This window comes from Crotalus tigris, unplaced genomic scaffold (genome assembly GCF_016545835.1).
Source record: "Crotalus tigris isolate CLP2741 ecotype Arizona unplaced genomic scaffold, ASM1654583v1 scf7180000023606.2106662, whole genome shotgun sequence".
Classification (NCBI taxonomy): Eukaryota; Metazoa; Chordata; class Lepidosauria; order Squamata; family Viperidae; genus Crotalus; species Crotalus tigris.
In genome coordinates, this window is record NW_024100074.1 from 222625 (window position 1) to 237659 (window position 15035).

General features: G+C 35.8%; 1 protein-coding gene across 2 annotated transcripts in view; it reads right to left on the reverse strand.

Annotated features, from left to right (window-relative positions):
- The window catches only part of OCA2 (OCA2 melanosomal transmembrane protein), a 348360-nt gene that overhangs the window by 189012 nt on the left and 144313 nt on the right, over nucleotides 1–15035 (reverse strand). For both annotated transcript variants that reach the window (XM_039319662.1, XM_039319661.1), the window contains exon 9: nucleotides 14234–14387. In XM_039319662.1, coding sequence (XP_039175596.1) covers nucleotides 14234–14387 — 154 coding nt within the window. The remainder of the gene's footprint in view (nucleotides 1–14233; nucleotides 14388–15035) is intronic.

Below are 15035 nucleotides of genomic sequence, written 5' to 3' on the forward strand. Positions count from 1 at the left end.
CAGCAAGTCTCTTTGCCTTCTTTTATTATTATTTGAGTTAAATGAGAGTTACATGGTATTGTTTGTTTCCCAGGATTAGATGTTATATTTCCCATTGTTGGAGAACATGTTCTTCAGTGTTCATTGTTTATTTCCTAGAATGCCATCTAGAGTTGCTTTGGTGACTGAGGCAACTAATACATTGAATGAACGAATGAATCAATCAATCAATAAAATGACCTCTGAAATGTCCTTGTAGTGACCTCAGTGCAAACCTTTAAATGAAACTAGAGACAAATATATCTGTTCTTGGGAAGGAATTTATTTCTGTTCAGCAAGAATAGCAACGTTCAGTAGTTCCCATTGTAATAATAAAAGCAGAGTTGCCTTTTTCCCCAGTGGCCATCTGCCACAAAAATGTATTGGGGAATATTTGTTGTTGAAATTTGTTATTATTTGGTTGAATAAGGATTAAAACAGTAAAAGATCAATCACTTAGAGGTAAGCCAGATCAAGGAGCAAGCAAGGTAAGGATTCCAAGAATGCTTTTGTGGCAATAAAGTAAAAAAACAGAATCTTTGAAACCAGACCAAAATCTTCACTGCCCGTTTGGAAGCATAATAAGGCTGTTCTATATAAAACTTTTCAATAAAATAATAATAATAATAAGGCTGTTCTGAATCCCTCATTCTCTGGGTTTCTACTTTCCCAGGGCAGTGCAATTATTGTATTTTTTTCCATCTCCTTCTCAAACCCAGAGCTAATTTCCTCTACAGAAAAAGACAGATCCATCCAATAGTACAAATAGTCTTTGACTTACAACCATAATTGACCCTGGAATTACAGTTGTATGTCACAACAGTCATTAAGTGGTCCACCATGTGACTGTGACTTACATCCTTTTTTTCAGTGGTTGATAAGCAAATGCCAGCACTGTTAAGTGAACCAATTGTTCACCAAGGAGGATTTTTGCCCAGAAACTGGAAGTAAACATCAATTTCTGGGCAAAATGCTGCAAATCACAGTCATGTGACAATGGGACCCTGCAAGTAGGCATTGTTCTGTTTCTGAACTGAGATGCTTTGCAATTCAGACCCAGACAGATAACATAACAAAATGGATTTAAACAAATATTTAATCCGGGAATCCTTAACAGAAACTTACAATTTCTGAAGATGCGTCCAGTGGTGAACATTTGTCCATTTACTTCGGTAAAATCAATAATTCCTCCATATTCACTTTTGCTTGATTACATTTGATGTCCATGCGTGCTGCATGGTTGGTTTGCACAAAGACAATTAAAACCAAAGTTGGCACGTAGCCAGGATATCCTATGATGTACTTTAGTGGCTCCTCCTACAGACTTGTTAACAATGGGATTCACTGAATAACTAAACTACATTACCCGTAAGCCATCTCTTAAGGCAACAGCGCTTAACCCAATAAATGCCAGAAATTCTAACATACAGATCTATCTAACTGATGGGTCCAGAACAGGCATAAATGCAGGCCAGTTGCTGAGCAATCATGTGACTTCAGTAGGAGGTAAGGCCAATCATCAGAATTTTGAATCTGGCTAACTTTTCCAGGGAACATCATAACTTTAAATGGCCGCTAAGCAACCAATCATAAATCAAGGACTTCCTGTGAGGACCCAAAAGAACTTTTGTTTGTATGGATTATGTTAGTTTATATTTACATATTAAAAATTAAAATGGATGCATTCACTGCTGCTACAACCTCTCACAACTGTTTGATTGGAATTTAATATTGCATTATTTTCTCTTTTTTTATTAAAAGTTTTAAAAATTTTATACAATATCCTGAATCCCTCCCCCCTCCCCCCCTTCCCAGAGCTGATTACAGGGTTACAAATAAACAGTCATAGTCTAGCTAACATTACCCAACTATACAAACAATCAAATCCATAACGTACTTTAACTCCCTTTCAAAATAAATATTAACAAATTAAAAACAAAAATAATAATATAAACAAGTCATTATTAATTAAACCATAATACTAAAACTAAAATAAGTTCAACCATATTAAACTATTAATAATAATCTAAAATTTACTCATAAGCTAGATGATACTTTTTAGTCTCATATTTATTCTGAATATAATCTATCCATCTTCTCCAAACTGAGATATATCTTTGTTGTGAATGGTCCTTCAAATAAGCAGAAATTTTTGCCATTTTTGCTAAATTAGACACCTTGAGTATCCATTCTTCCATAGTAGGCAAAGAATCTTTCTTCCAATATTGCCCCACCAATAATCTTGCAGCTGTTATAAGATTTAACATCAAATTAATTTCTTTAATATCAAAATCTACAATAACACCTAACAAAAATAATTGTGGCGTAAACTTTATCTTTCTCTTAAAAATCTTTTGAATGTTCCACCAAATCTTAATCCAAAAAGCTTTTATATTTCTACAAGAATATTGCATTATTTTCAACATAACCTGACAAATAATTTTGATATTGCTGACCCCTGAGATGTGTTGAGGGAACGGGGTTCCTAGGACCACACTTGAAGAAATACTGCATTAAAGGAATCGATCTTTATTCAGGCTTCTGCACAAAACAGGAAATGTGCAACAGCCTCAAAAGGTACATTAACTTTAATGATCTGATATTTTAAAGCAGACCCAGTTTTTTATACCATGCTCACATAGAAAAAAATAGACCACTTTTGTCAGAATCCAATTATATTTCATCTTTAATTATCAAATATAGAAAACCCCAATTCTGCCTTCTCTGGATTCTGCCATAAGAGGGAGAGAAGGGGGAGAACAAAGGGGCTTTATGGCCCTCACTTCCTTCAGTATACTTCTAAGGAACTGAATGTGTTTATTGCAACCTCAAAGAGTTTGAATGTAGTTAGCACCAAAGAACCTTACCATAACAAAGGAGGTTATTTACCTTTCATGTAGTTTATCTGAAGTCTCCATCCAGACGGAAGAAAGAAAAAAAGGGGTGGAATTGTGATGCCTGAAACTATCACTGGAAGGGGGGGTGATTGGGTGGGACTACTGGGGAACCCCTTAAAACCTTGAATTGGAGAGCTTGGACCCCAAGTCCTGTCTAGCACGCCTGCAACCACTTCTTCTTAATAAAGGATTCCTGTTGGAAGAATTATTCCAAGAGTTCTGTCTTCTTAAGATGCAAAGTGGGGTGGGTCCTTACAACTTCCATGAATAGCCAAAGGGCTCTGCTTCAGCAAGTTACAAAGCATTTCTTCTAAATTATTTTCAAAGTATACACAGCTTTTGTAATTGGAACACAAATCTTCTTATTGATTTCACTATTTACAGAAAGCAACAAAGTAACACAGAAGAAATACAATTAAAAATATACAATAGCATAATTTTGCAATTTTGGATATCATAGATATAAACAATGCTATAGAATTTTATCAGAATTCAATGTAAAAAATAAATAGTCCAAAATGTATTAGGGTAAGCCTATTTGAAGCCTGGCAGAATCATTCTACTACATTCAGTTCCTTCAAATCACAAATGAAATGTTACTCTGAATTTTAACACACTATTTGAATATCTGACATTTTTGTCAGAATTATGTGTAAATTTAATTTACTGTAAAACAATGTTGGTGTTAATATGAAGCTGAGCACGATTTTTTAGAAATAGTTGGTTTTGATGAAATCTAGTCAGACTCTTTCCCAAAGGACTATAGCTAATTAGAAAGCTGATTTGAGATAGTATATTAGATTTGTATTTTGATTGTGTTCTATTTTTAGGAATTAGTTACTCTATGTCATCTGGCAGAGGATCACCAGAAAAGAACAAATTAATTGCTCATAGCAACAACACTGCAAAACCTCACACTTTCAAATCATAATAGAAATCTAAAAATGTAAATAGAAATTTGGCTAATGGCTTATGGCACTACAGAGCTTGAATTATTCTAGGGAGACAGTTTGTGTTCATTTCGAATTCTATGAGATTTCTACAGTTAAACAATCTTAGAATTTGACTGAAGAATGAATGAATGAATGAATGAATGAATGAATGAATGAATGAATGAATGAATGAATATTGTTCTCAGGGCCATATGGAAAACAGGCTGAGAGTTTGTTAACACTAAAGAGTGATGCTAAAAGTGAATTCATGCATCTTGGTATACACCATATCCTCTCTGTAAACAGTATTGTGAAAAATTAAAGTTCTATACAGGACTATTCATTCACTGAAATAGTTCAAGATACATAACTCTTGATCTTATTAGACTGAAATATAGGACTTTTACTTAATTTAAAACTCTGGTAGATTTTTTTAACTAACTTTACTGCTGAAACGTTTAAATAATTAAAGGGTTCTGGAACAAAGGGAAATTGTTTAGTCTAACTGTTGCTTTCTTGCTTTTTGTAATCAGCTTTTGTACCAGAGAAATTTCATGCAAGTGTGGGAAACACATACATGGATGCAATATACTGAAAGAGGGAATAAGGGAATGTACAGGAATGATTGATGTCTTTCTTATGATGTAATGGCTCTGTTGTCTGATTTTCATTGGCTAATAAAGTTTATAAAGCAATGGTACCAACTTTCTAATGAGTGGCACTTCTAGACGTAATTCTGCCAGTGTTCCAGATTGGCCACCCAGCTGCTTAATTTGATCAAATAAAGAAGTCTCCACTTGGGTTAGCTAATTAGATTAATATGTTATCTCAAGTTTCAGGAAGGGACTGGGACCTTACATAACTATATAGCAAATTTTTCTATTTAGTTATGTACAAACATACAGACAGACCTGCCTGTCTATTTATATGGGAAATAATTAATCTGATTATATAGAAGAAAATTTGTCTTAAACTTACATCAAGATTTGCCATGAGTACAATATTTAAGGCAGTAAGTGTTGACATGTCTATAAGGGCACAATATTTAAGATGAGATTTCTTCCGATCAGAATCAGAATAGAACTGGAAGGGACCTTGGAGGTATTCTAGTCCAGACCCCTCCTCAAGCAGGAGTCCCTACACCATTTCAGACAAGTGGTTGTCCAGCCTCTTCTTAAAAACCTCGAGTGATGAAGCACCCACAATATCTGAAGGCAAGCTGTTCCACTGGTTCATTGTCCTCACTGTTAGGAAGTTTCTCCTTAATTCCAGGTAGCTTCTCTCCTTGATTAGTTTCCATCCATAAATAAATTGATCCACTCATCCTTGTGGCAGCCTCTCAAATACTGGAATACTGCTATTCTGTCTCCCCTAGTCCTTCTTTTCTCTAGACTGGCCATTCCCAAATCCTGCAACCATTCTTCATACGTTTTAGTCTCCAGGCCTTTAATCATTTTAGTTGCTCTATGACCAAAACTGATGCACTATTCCAGATGTGGCCTTACTAAGGCTTTGTAAAGCAGAACTAATACTTCATGTGATTTTGATTCTGTGCCTCTATTTATACAACCAAGGATTGTATTAGCTTTTTTGTCTGCTGCCTCACATTGCTGACTCATATTTAAGTGATCGTCCACTAGGACTCCAAGATCCCTCTCACCTGCTGCTTTTGAGCCAAGTTTCCCCTAATCTTTACTTGTATCTTTGGGTTTTCCTTCCCAGATGTAAAACCTTGCTTTTCTCCACATTAAATACCATTTTGTTCAAGTCTGTCAAGGTCTTTTTGGATTCTGAGCTTGTCTTCTGGGGTGTTGGCTATTCCTGCCAGTTGGTGTCATCTGCAAATTTGATGAGATCCCCTTTATCTAAGTCATTTATGAAGATATTGAAAAGTACTGGGACTAAGACAAAACCTTGTGGTACCCCACTGCTTACTTCCCTCCGTGTAGATGTACCATTAAGGACTACTCATTGAGTACGGTTTGCCAGCCAGTTAAAAATCCATCTGGTGGTGATGCTGTCAATCCCACATTTTTCTAGTTTATGAAGAAATAGGTTGTGGTCTGCTTTGTCAAAAGCCTTGCTGAAATCTAAATATACTATGTCCACATCATTTCTCTGGTCTATTAATTTAGTCACTTTGTCAAAGAGTGAAATAAGATTGGTTTGGCATGATCTGTTTTTAACAAACCCTTGCTGGCTACTAGTTATAATTTTATTTGTTTCTAGATGTTCACAGATCTGTTTTTTTATTATTTTTTCCAGTATCTTCCCAGGTATCGATGTCAGGCTGATTGGTCTGTAGTTTCCTGGGTCTGTTTTTTCCACTCCTTTTTTGAAGATGGGAATCACATCAGCTCTTTTTGAATCCTCAGGTAGTTCCCCAGTGCTCCAAGATTTTTAAAAGATATGATACAATGGTTGTGAGATAACATCTGCCAGCTCATTCAGAACTCTGGAATGTAACCCATCAGATCCCGGTGATTTATATTCATCAAGGTCAGACAGGTGTTCTTTTACCATTTTCTTGCTTATTTTAATTTTTATTTCTAGTTCGTCTTTTACAGTTATATTTTTGGTAGGTTGGCCTATAGTTTCTTTTTGTGTGAAGACTGATATAAAGAATGAGTTAAGCAGCTCTGCTTTCTCTCTATTGCATATAGTTTCTTATTTTGATCTATATTTGTTTGTATGATTTAGATACCACCTAGCTCACAGCAATGACTTGGAATAGCATAAAAGGTGAAAGCAACAGTTTAGCAATCTAAAGCACAATGTCCAAGGTCAAAACAATCATACCAACCAATGAAAAGCAAAATAAACCAGTAGAGCTTATCTTGTGAATGCCTCACAAACTTTACACTGAGACTGAAGCATCAATTGGTTGAACATTCTTGAATGCTAGCATATTTATAATGACTCTTAGCAGTTAATCCAAGGAAATGCACACAGAACATTCACAGTACTCAATATTAAGAAATTAAATTCATGTAATTTAATTAAAACGTTTGTCTTAACAAGTAATGATCAGTAAAAACTGTTCATACAAAACAAAAATAGTAAAGCACAACACAGCATTATTTAAGCAACCATAACAAACTCTCCCTAAGACTTTGATATCTACTGTCAAAAAGGTAATTAATTATGGGGAGATCTGATTTCCAGGTAAAAGCTACTATATTCTATAATACCAAAGCCATAATGGAAAAGTTACACTATCTGGCCTGTAACACCCACCCTGCCTCATCTCACTAAAGTGGGGAATCATCAAGAAGATCTCAAAAAATGAGCATATTGAATGGGGCAATTCCTGCTAAGAAGGTTACTCTGGAAGTATTTTGGGCCAAGCCATATAGTACTGTAATTTTACATACTCTGGGATTATATAATGCCTCAGAATAGTTTGCTTAATCCGTGGTTTGGTTAAAGATAAATATTCTTTTTGAATTTCTATTTCCTTATGAAATGGTGCACTAGGGAAACCAGCAGGGCCAAAGAAAAAATTGGGCATTCCTTCTCTTCCTTAGCCATCTTCTATTCAGCCTCTCATTCATTCACTCTCTATTACATATAGTCTCCTATTATCTCTTAATCCAGAGGTCTCCAACCTTTCTGGTCTCGCGGAATGGAGGGAAGGAGAGCAGCTTCAAAATTGGTGCATGTGCATGCGCATGCGCACACAGAGCCACACACAATGGCACGGCACTAGCAGCCCTGTTCACACATGTGGCATGCACTGGCATTGTGTGCATGCGCGAACAGCCACGCACTGCCCACAGCAGCTAGCAGCTCATGCACAAACAGGCTGCAGACAGCCACCCTGCACTAGTGTCCCCATTTGCGCCCGCACACATGTGCAAACAGGGTCACAGGTGCTAGCACGAGTGGGGGGAAATATGTGCCCGTGCGTGCTCACACCAGCCAGCCATTTCTGCAACCCACTAGCCAAAAGCCCACGGCCCAGTCCTGGGCCGTGGACCATAGGTTGGGGGCCCCTGTCTTAATCCATCATTCTTTATTATTAATCATATTTCCACCTACATCCATGCACACATTAAAACACTGAATGTAACAGCCTCTGGTAAAGCTACCCAATTAACTTACTCTGTATGCTATCAACTCCATTGTACACTGCCAATCAGCCAGTCAATTAGGTTGTTCCACCCAGTTATCTCTATATTTGCTCAGGCTATCAGTCACACTAATTTTACTGTCATTTAAAAGCATGTCTTTCACCAATCAAAAAATGTCAAATGGCCACAGCATTCTCATAGTGACAAATAAAGAGTGAGTACCTGCATGACTATTGAAGTAAACCTAGTACACAAGATGGTGCATCCATTCTCTGAATGTGAACAACTTAGAATATAACATATATGTAGACCTCAGTGCAGATAGCATCAATTCTCACATTACTTCCCATGGCAATATTGTGATTAATCAGCCCAGCAGAAAAGAGATTTGGTGGAAGATTAACCCATTTAGCTATTATAGGACAGCATTAGCAGCAGTTATGACAATTTATAATGAAGGCAAAAGGAGACAGTTATTGCTCACTGTTCTCATGGGAAATAGAGTACTTTTGAAGTAATTTCTTGTTCAAAATCGTTAGGCAACATAGAGACATTTCCTTATAGAGCAGTGGTGGTGAACCTATGGCACGAGTGTCAGAAGCGGCACTCAGAGCCCGCTCTGTGGGCACGCATGCCATCGCCCCAGCCTTATGGTCCCCTCCTCACCACCAGCCCCCTGGAGGAAAGTTGCCCCTGGGTGCAGCCCATGTGGAGCAGCGCAGCCAAGCAAATGGCAGCTGGGCAGCAGGGACAAGACTCCACCTTCACACCCCATTGCGTGCAGATGATGCTGCAGGGTGCGGGTGGAAGGCGTGGCCATCATGGTGCTGCAGGGCCACCTGGGCAGTCTGCTGCAGTGGGCCATGGAGGTGATGGGTGGCCCTACGGGTGGGCATGGAGCAGGGCAGGGGCAGCGTGGGGGCAGGACGGGCGTTTTTGGGGCACTCGGTCTCTAAAAGGTTCGCCATCACTGTTATAGAGTGAAACTTTGATTTAACAGACCAGTTGTAGGAAAGTGATGTCTATTATTCATGATTGTCCATTAAATCAGAAGGTATTTCATCCATTTGCATGTTTACATTATTTCACTGATGTTATAATCTCACAGATTGGTGATATTATTTGCAGGATTTTCTTAATTATTTCATTACATAAATAATTTAAAATGGTATAAATACAACACAAATTTCATTTGCTGCATCTGAAGTCTATTGTGTTGAAGTCCACTAAATCAGGTTTATTGTAATTCTTGGTAATAAAATGTAAATAAGTGTAAATAAAATGAATGTGCCACCATACTGCCTAGAATCTAAAAATATCCCTATATCCTTTAAACAAATGAATTGTTATAGAATACACTGCAATTTATTGAAGGTTAATACACCACAGATACAAAGTATGTAATACAGTATATACACACCAGCAGTTAAACTAAGTATTTGAGCTTCGCCATAGATTTAAAAATAAACGTATATAAATAATAAGCCCCTTCCCTGAAGGTGCAAAATATCATTCATAATGAACTGTACTTCAGCACAAGATGAATATGAGTCAGTAGAGTGAAACAAATGCAAAGACCAGCAAGTGCTACTTTAGGCTTAATATATAGCTATGAAATCACATAAATCAATATACTTCTACTATCTTCAGTGATGGTCAGAGCCACATCAAATATTGTTTCTATTTCTAAATACCACAATTTTAGAAATATTCAGATGTAGTAGAAATGACAATGAGAGTGAAGAGCCTTGAAGAAACTACCTATATTTAGCTTTTAGAAAAAAAGATCAAACAAAACTATATTATCTTGAATATACATGTGGAGTAAATAACACTGAATTTGCCCTTTGATATATTTGTGCAAGGGTAGTTGAGGATTCTTGTAAGTAATGGAGAGGAAAAGGAAGAAACTTGATCAAGTTCCTATTTACTGCATATAGAATAGAATAACTAAGGAAAATTAAAACAACTTCCTAAAAAATGATATATAACTTTTGTACCTTGATGGCTGAGATTTCCATATTTTTACCAAAATCCAGGTTCCTGCTGCACCATATAAGAATACATTAGGAAACCCCACAGAACTTTTTTAAAAAAATAAACATCTGTATTTAATTTGCTCATATCATTAAACTGCTCTATTTTTGGTGTTTCCCTGGAATACTGTGGATCCTAATGAGCAATAACACATGCAAAATAGTTCTCATTAAAAAAAAATGAACAAGCTTCCAGTTCTGTGCAGCTAGCATGACAGCCGAGGGATTGCAAAGATCTGCACCCTACAGCTGATTTCTCTCTATCTGGGGACCCTAAATGGGCCCAAAGCCACCCCAGAGAGGTGGCAAGGAAGGAGGGAAGTCCCGCCGATCCTGGAGATGGTGGTCAATCCAGACATCTGAGAAAAAACTGACAGAAGAAAGGCTAGCATCACTCGTGAATCTAGCCCAAGCTACATGCAGCCGAAGCCAAAAAGCACTGAACTAAGCGTGATTGTAAAGCGTGAGTGAACTGGGTAAGAATATTGATTCTCTCTCTTCTACCTGACTGATTTCCTGGGGGGGGGGGGGAAGAAAAAAACCCAGAAGTAAAAATCCTCTGAAAGTGAGGGTGGTCTTTGCTCCACCCTCCTCTAAATGGAACGGGCAAATTAAAATTACAGGGAATAAAAATACAGAAAATTGAAAGATGGACTGGTGCTGACATCTAGTGGTGAATGAAAATACTGCCCTAAATATACAGCCCTGTTGTTGTGACCTCAGAGCTTTGATTAAAGAAAGAGCAACTGTAACAAAAGAAAAGAAAACATTGTGGACTATCTACAAAGTGAGAACTATAAAATTTAGAAAAAAATGAACTTCCTGATTATAAATATTTTTTAAATTATGACTTTAAAGTGATTGGCAGAGAAAGGATTTTTGGTCATTATGGAGCATCAGAGATCTGCAGAAAGAATATATCAAGAAAAAATAAATACTTCCCAGGAGGAAATGTATGTTCTATTACAACAAATGCAAATTATGCTAATTTCAAACCATGAGGAAATTAAAAATGAATTTGAAAATTTAAATGAATGCATTCTCAATTTAATGTCATTGATCAGAAAACAAAAAGAGAGAGAGGTCATGTAAAGCAGACAACTGAATATAAACTAGTGGAGACTCAAGTGGAGAAGGACTTACAAGAAACACTAAACATGGAAAAGATAACTTGTACTCTAAGACCACAAAGTAAATGTGAGGATAAGGAAAAAGATTTGACAAAATGGATTGCTGAGCTGTCAGGAGTACCACAAGAAATGGGGAGACAAGGGATGATGAGAGAAATTTTCAATCAATATGAAGGGGCAAAATCTTTTTACAAAGACATGATATTTGATTTGCCTATTATATCCACAACAACATTTATAAGATTATGGAAAGACTCTTTAATTCAATGGAATATATTGATTGGGAAAGATGCTTGGCAAAAGAAGAGGATTAAAGTGAGAATTGAGGAATTAGATGATGGGGTGCATCAGAGGGAATATTTAAAAATTAAACATTTGTTTGAATATTGTTGAAGAAATAGAAAGATTTTAGTTTAAGAGGGATGAACTCTCCAAGTAAGACAGTATTTTTTTTCTTTTTTTCTTTTGTTTTTTGATATGAGAAATACAAAAATGTTTGGGATGATCAATATAAAGAAAATGTTTTAGCTATTTAAATGTAATTGATTTTAAGAACATTCCAATGGATAATTTAAAAAAATGTTTTGAATAGAGTTAAAAGATTAGATGATTGGATTTATTAAATGGAACATTTAAAGATTAAACATTGGTTTAATTATGGGTAAAAAGAACATAACAAATTTGGAAACAAGTGTATACTAGTTTAAGAGGGATATGTATTTTAAGTAGTATATTTTTTTATTTTTCTCTCTTTTTTCTTTTTCTCTCGTCTTTTCTTTTTCTTTGTTTTTTTGTATCTTTTTCTTACTTACTTTTTAAGATATGAACATAGATTTAAATACTTTCATTAACTCTGGGAAAATTTTAACCAGTGAGAATGTTTTGAACATTGTAGGGAAAATAAATTTAAATAAAATTGTAAACAGGATTCATGACGAGGCAACCAAGATGACCAGATAGAAAAGAAGCATGATATTGATGTGATGATTATTGGTAGAAATTTTTAAAAAATCTTTATATTTAATTGTTACCTATCAAACTAATAAGAATTGTATTAATTTAAGGTTGGCACAGAGAATATTATTGGAAGAAGAGAAAATCAAACAAAGCTATTATGTGGACTTTGGAATACAAAAAATGATTGTTAGTGATTACTTTTTAAACATAAACCCAGACAACATGCTATTTATGAAATATCAAGGTTTTTATGTTAAAAAATCAATAAAATATATTTTTTTAAAAAAAATGAACAATCCAAGCTTTCCTTAAAAGCCTGCTTCCTATTTTTAAAACCTAATTTTCTCCAGTTCAGTATTTTTTATATGTTTAAACATTAGGGGAGCATTGTCTCTTTGACCAATAATTCCTTTTGAAACTATTTGTTTTCCACATATGCAGTATTTATGCACACGCCTGCGCACATGCAAACATAAGTGGAAGACTGTTCTTGTAACTTGTTCAACCTTAAAAGCTTTCTCATTTTGTCTTTCCCCTCAGTGCCTTGGGCTCACCGACCATGGCATTGTAATATTCGATTTATCCAACACAACACCACCAAAGAAAGAAAACACAAATAAGCTACAAGATGGAGCATGTACATCACTCCTATTAAACAGTGGCACTATTCAACCTGAACATCATGAAGCAGGAGAAAACATGAAACTTTAAAAGGTAGATGCACTTGAAACTTTAGGGTTTTTTCCATTAGGGGGATGGAGTGGCACCCTCCCTATGTTGCTTAAAAAACATTTTCTCTGTGTGAAAAAGCAACACAAAAACAGAACAATTGCTATGATTTGGAGTAGCAAGCAGTGCCACCCAGTGTTTAAATGCAATCTTAATTTTCAGCCCAAGCCACTTTTTAGCAAATTTTACAGAGACATTAAAATCTTATATCTATTGATTGGAGAAAATTATAGTGGAAATGCAAACTATTTAATTAAAAAATTAATTACTGTTCTGTGAAATAAATTCTGCTGTGAAGGAAAAAAAATCTAACATGGAAGAATATAACTATAAATTGCAACTCCTCTGTAGCTCCAATAGTGCCTAAAAAGGGAGGGAAATCAGAAATCAGATAATATATTTCCAAACAAATGATCAAAATAAAGAGAATAACCTCAAAGCAAATCTTGACATAGACACTATTTCCCAAGCTATTCAAGAATTGTCTCCACGCACCCAAGAGTATATTTAGTAGCTGTCCTCCATATTACCTATAAAGCACTAAGCAGTTGATGATAGATGATAGTTTTATCTCTTCATCTCTTCATAATGGCTTAGTAACCAGACTATTTGAAAAACCATTACTGGAGGGAGTTCTGATGAAATTAGGCAGCCTGACAGCCAGTTGGGTGATCTTGGGCCAATACTATATCTCAGCCTTAAGAAGCAGGCAAAGGCATACCACTTCTGAAATCTAGCCAAGAAAACTGCAGCCACTTGTCCAAGTTGTTGCCAGGAATCAATGCTGACTCAAAGGCACCACCCCAAAAAAATTGTTGGGTGTCAGGAGTTGAAAAGAAGGGACTGAAATAACGTATGATTGGTAGGTTGCTCAGAGATTAGGCTCTCTAGTTCTGCCTTAGTGCTTAGCAGGGCAAACTATATTATCCTACTTCTGTTCCAAGTCTTATGCAGGTCCAAGAGTATTATGAGGTACTGAGAGATTTGGGGGAAGGAGACATAAAATAGATGTTTTTTTTTTTCTTTTCATCACAGACTCCCAATACCAGCCTGGCATCTTTCTGACAAAAAAGACAGCTAAGGACCAAAATAGCTTCCAGTGTGATTACTAGCAATCAGAATGTTAAGCACTTCCCGTTTAATTATTATGTTCCTACAAAGGGTTGATAGGATTGATCAGAGTTCCAAGTCATCTTTTTTAAAAAAAAAAAACTAAGTATAATTTATCATGGAGATGTTATAATTGGTTTTCAACTTCACAAAAACAGAGGGTTTAAAATAGAATGAAAAGTTACTGAAAATCAATAAGAAAAAATCAAATGAAAAGATACCGAGATTGGTGTAAGCTTGTAGATGTACTTAACTGAAATGCACTGATTCTTATTTCAATTTTCAGGGTGTTATATTAACTGACAAAAACAATTCTGCTCCTATTTCCTTGATTAAAATGATTATTCTTACCTCAAACACGATCAGAACATAAACACCTGCTAAAATGACTGAAGCTATTGTGACTTGAGCCTCTACATTTGCATGAAGATACTGATGTGTCATAGAAAGAGGAATGATTTCTGATTCCTGAAGAAATGCCTGGATTCTTAGGGAGGTTTCTTTTCTGTTGAAAGAAATTTTAAAATTCTATTTCATAGCTGGAGTAGAAATGACCACAGGTTCATACTGCTAAAGGTTTTAAGCATTACTAAATTGTATGCTCTTTATCTTGCTGCTATTATTCTATGCTTCAAAATAGTCTACTTATGTCATGATTTAGAATATTTCAAATTATCGATATCTTTTTTAGGTCATTTTCACAACTAGCATGAAAACAGAACTTCTGAAAAGAGATTTAGAAAACAAGGATATACAGATAGTCCTCATTTAGCAATGGCCTCAGATAATGAACATTCACAATTAAAACAGTGATGAAAAAGGAACCCTGCAACCAGTCCCTGCATATATGACAGAAGCAGACTTTCAGTATCAAATTGATTAAAATTTGGTCAATTCTAGGCAGCAGGGAGCCAGACAGAGGATTTTAATCAACTAATTAAGGTTGCAGAGATAAGCTTGTTAACTTGTGGTTAGCACTTTTTAAAGAAACACAGCTTGGAAGACATGGCCTGTTTAAGCAATCTCTCCACTCCATGTGGGCAAAAAAGGAGAGAAGAAAATTGGGTTGAGTTCAGGGTGCTGTAACTGAATGAGATGACAGCATCCAGCATCTCTCTGTTTTGCTCCCACTCTCTCTAAGTTATGTGGTTTC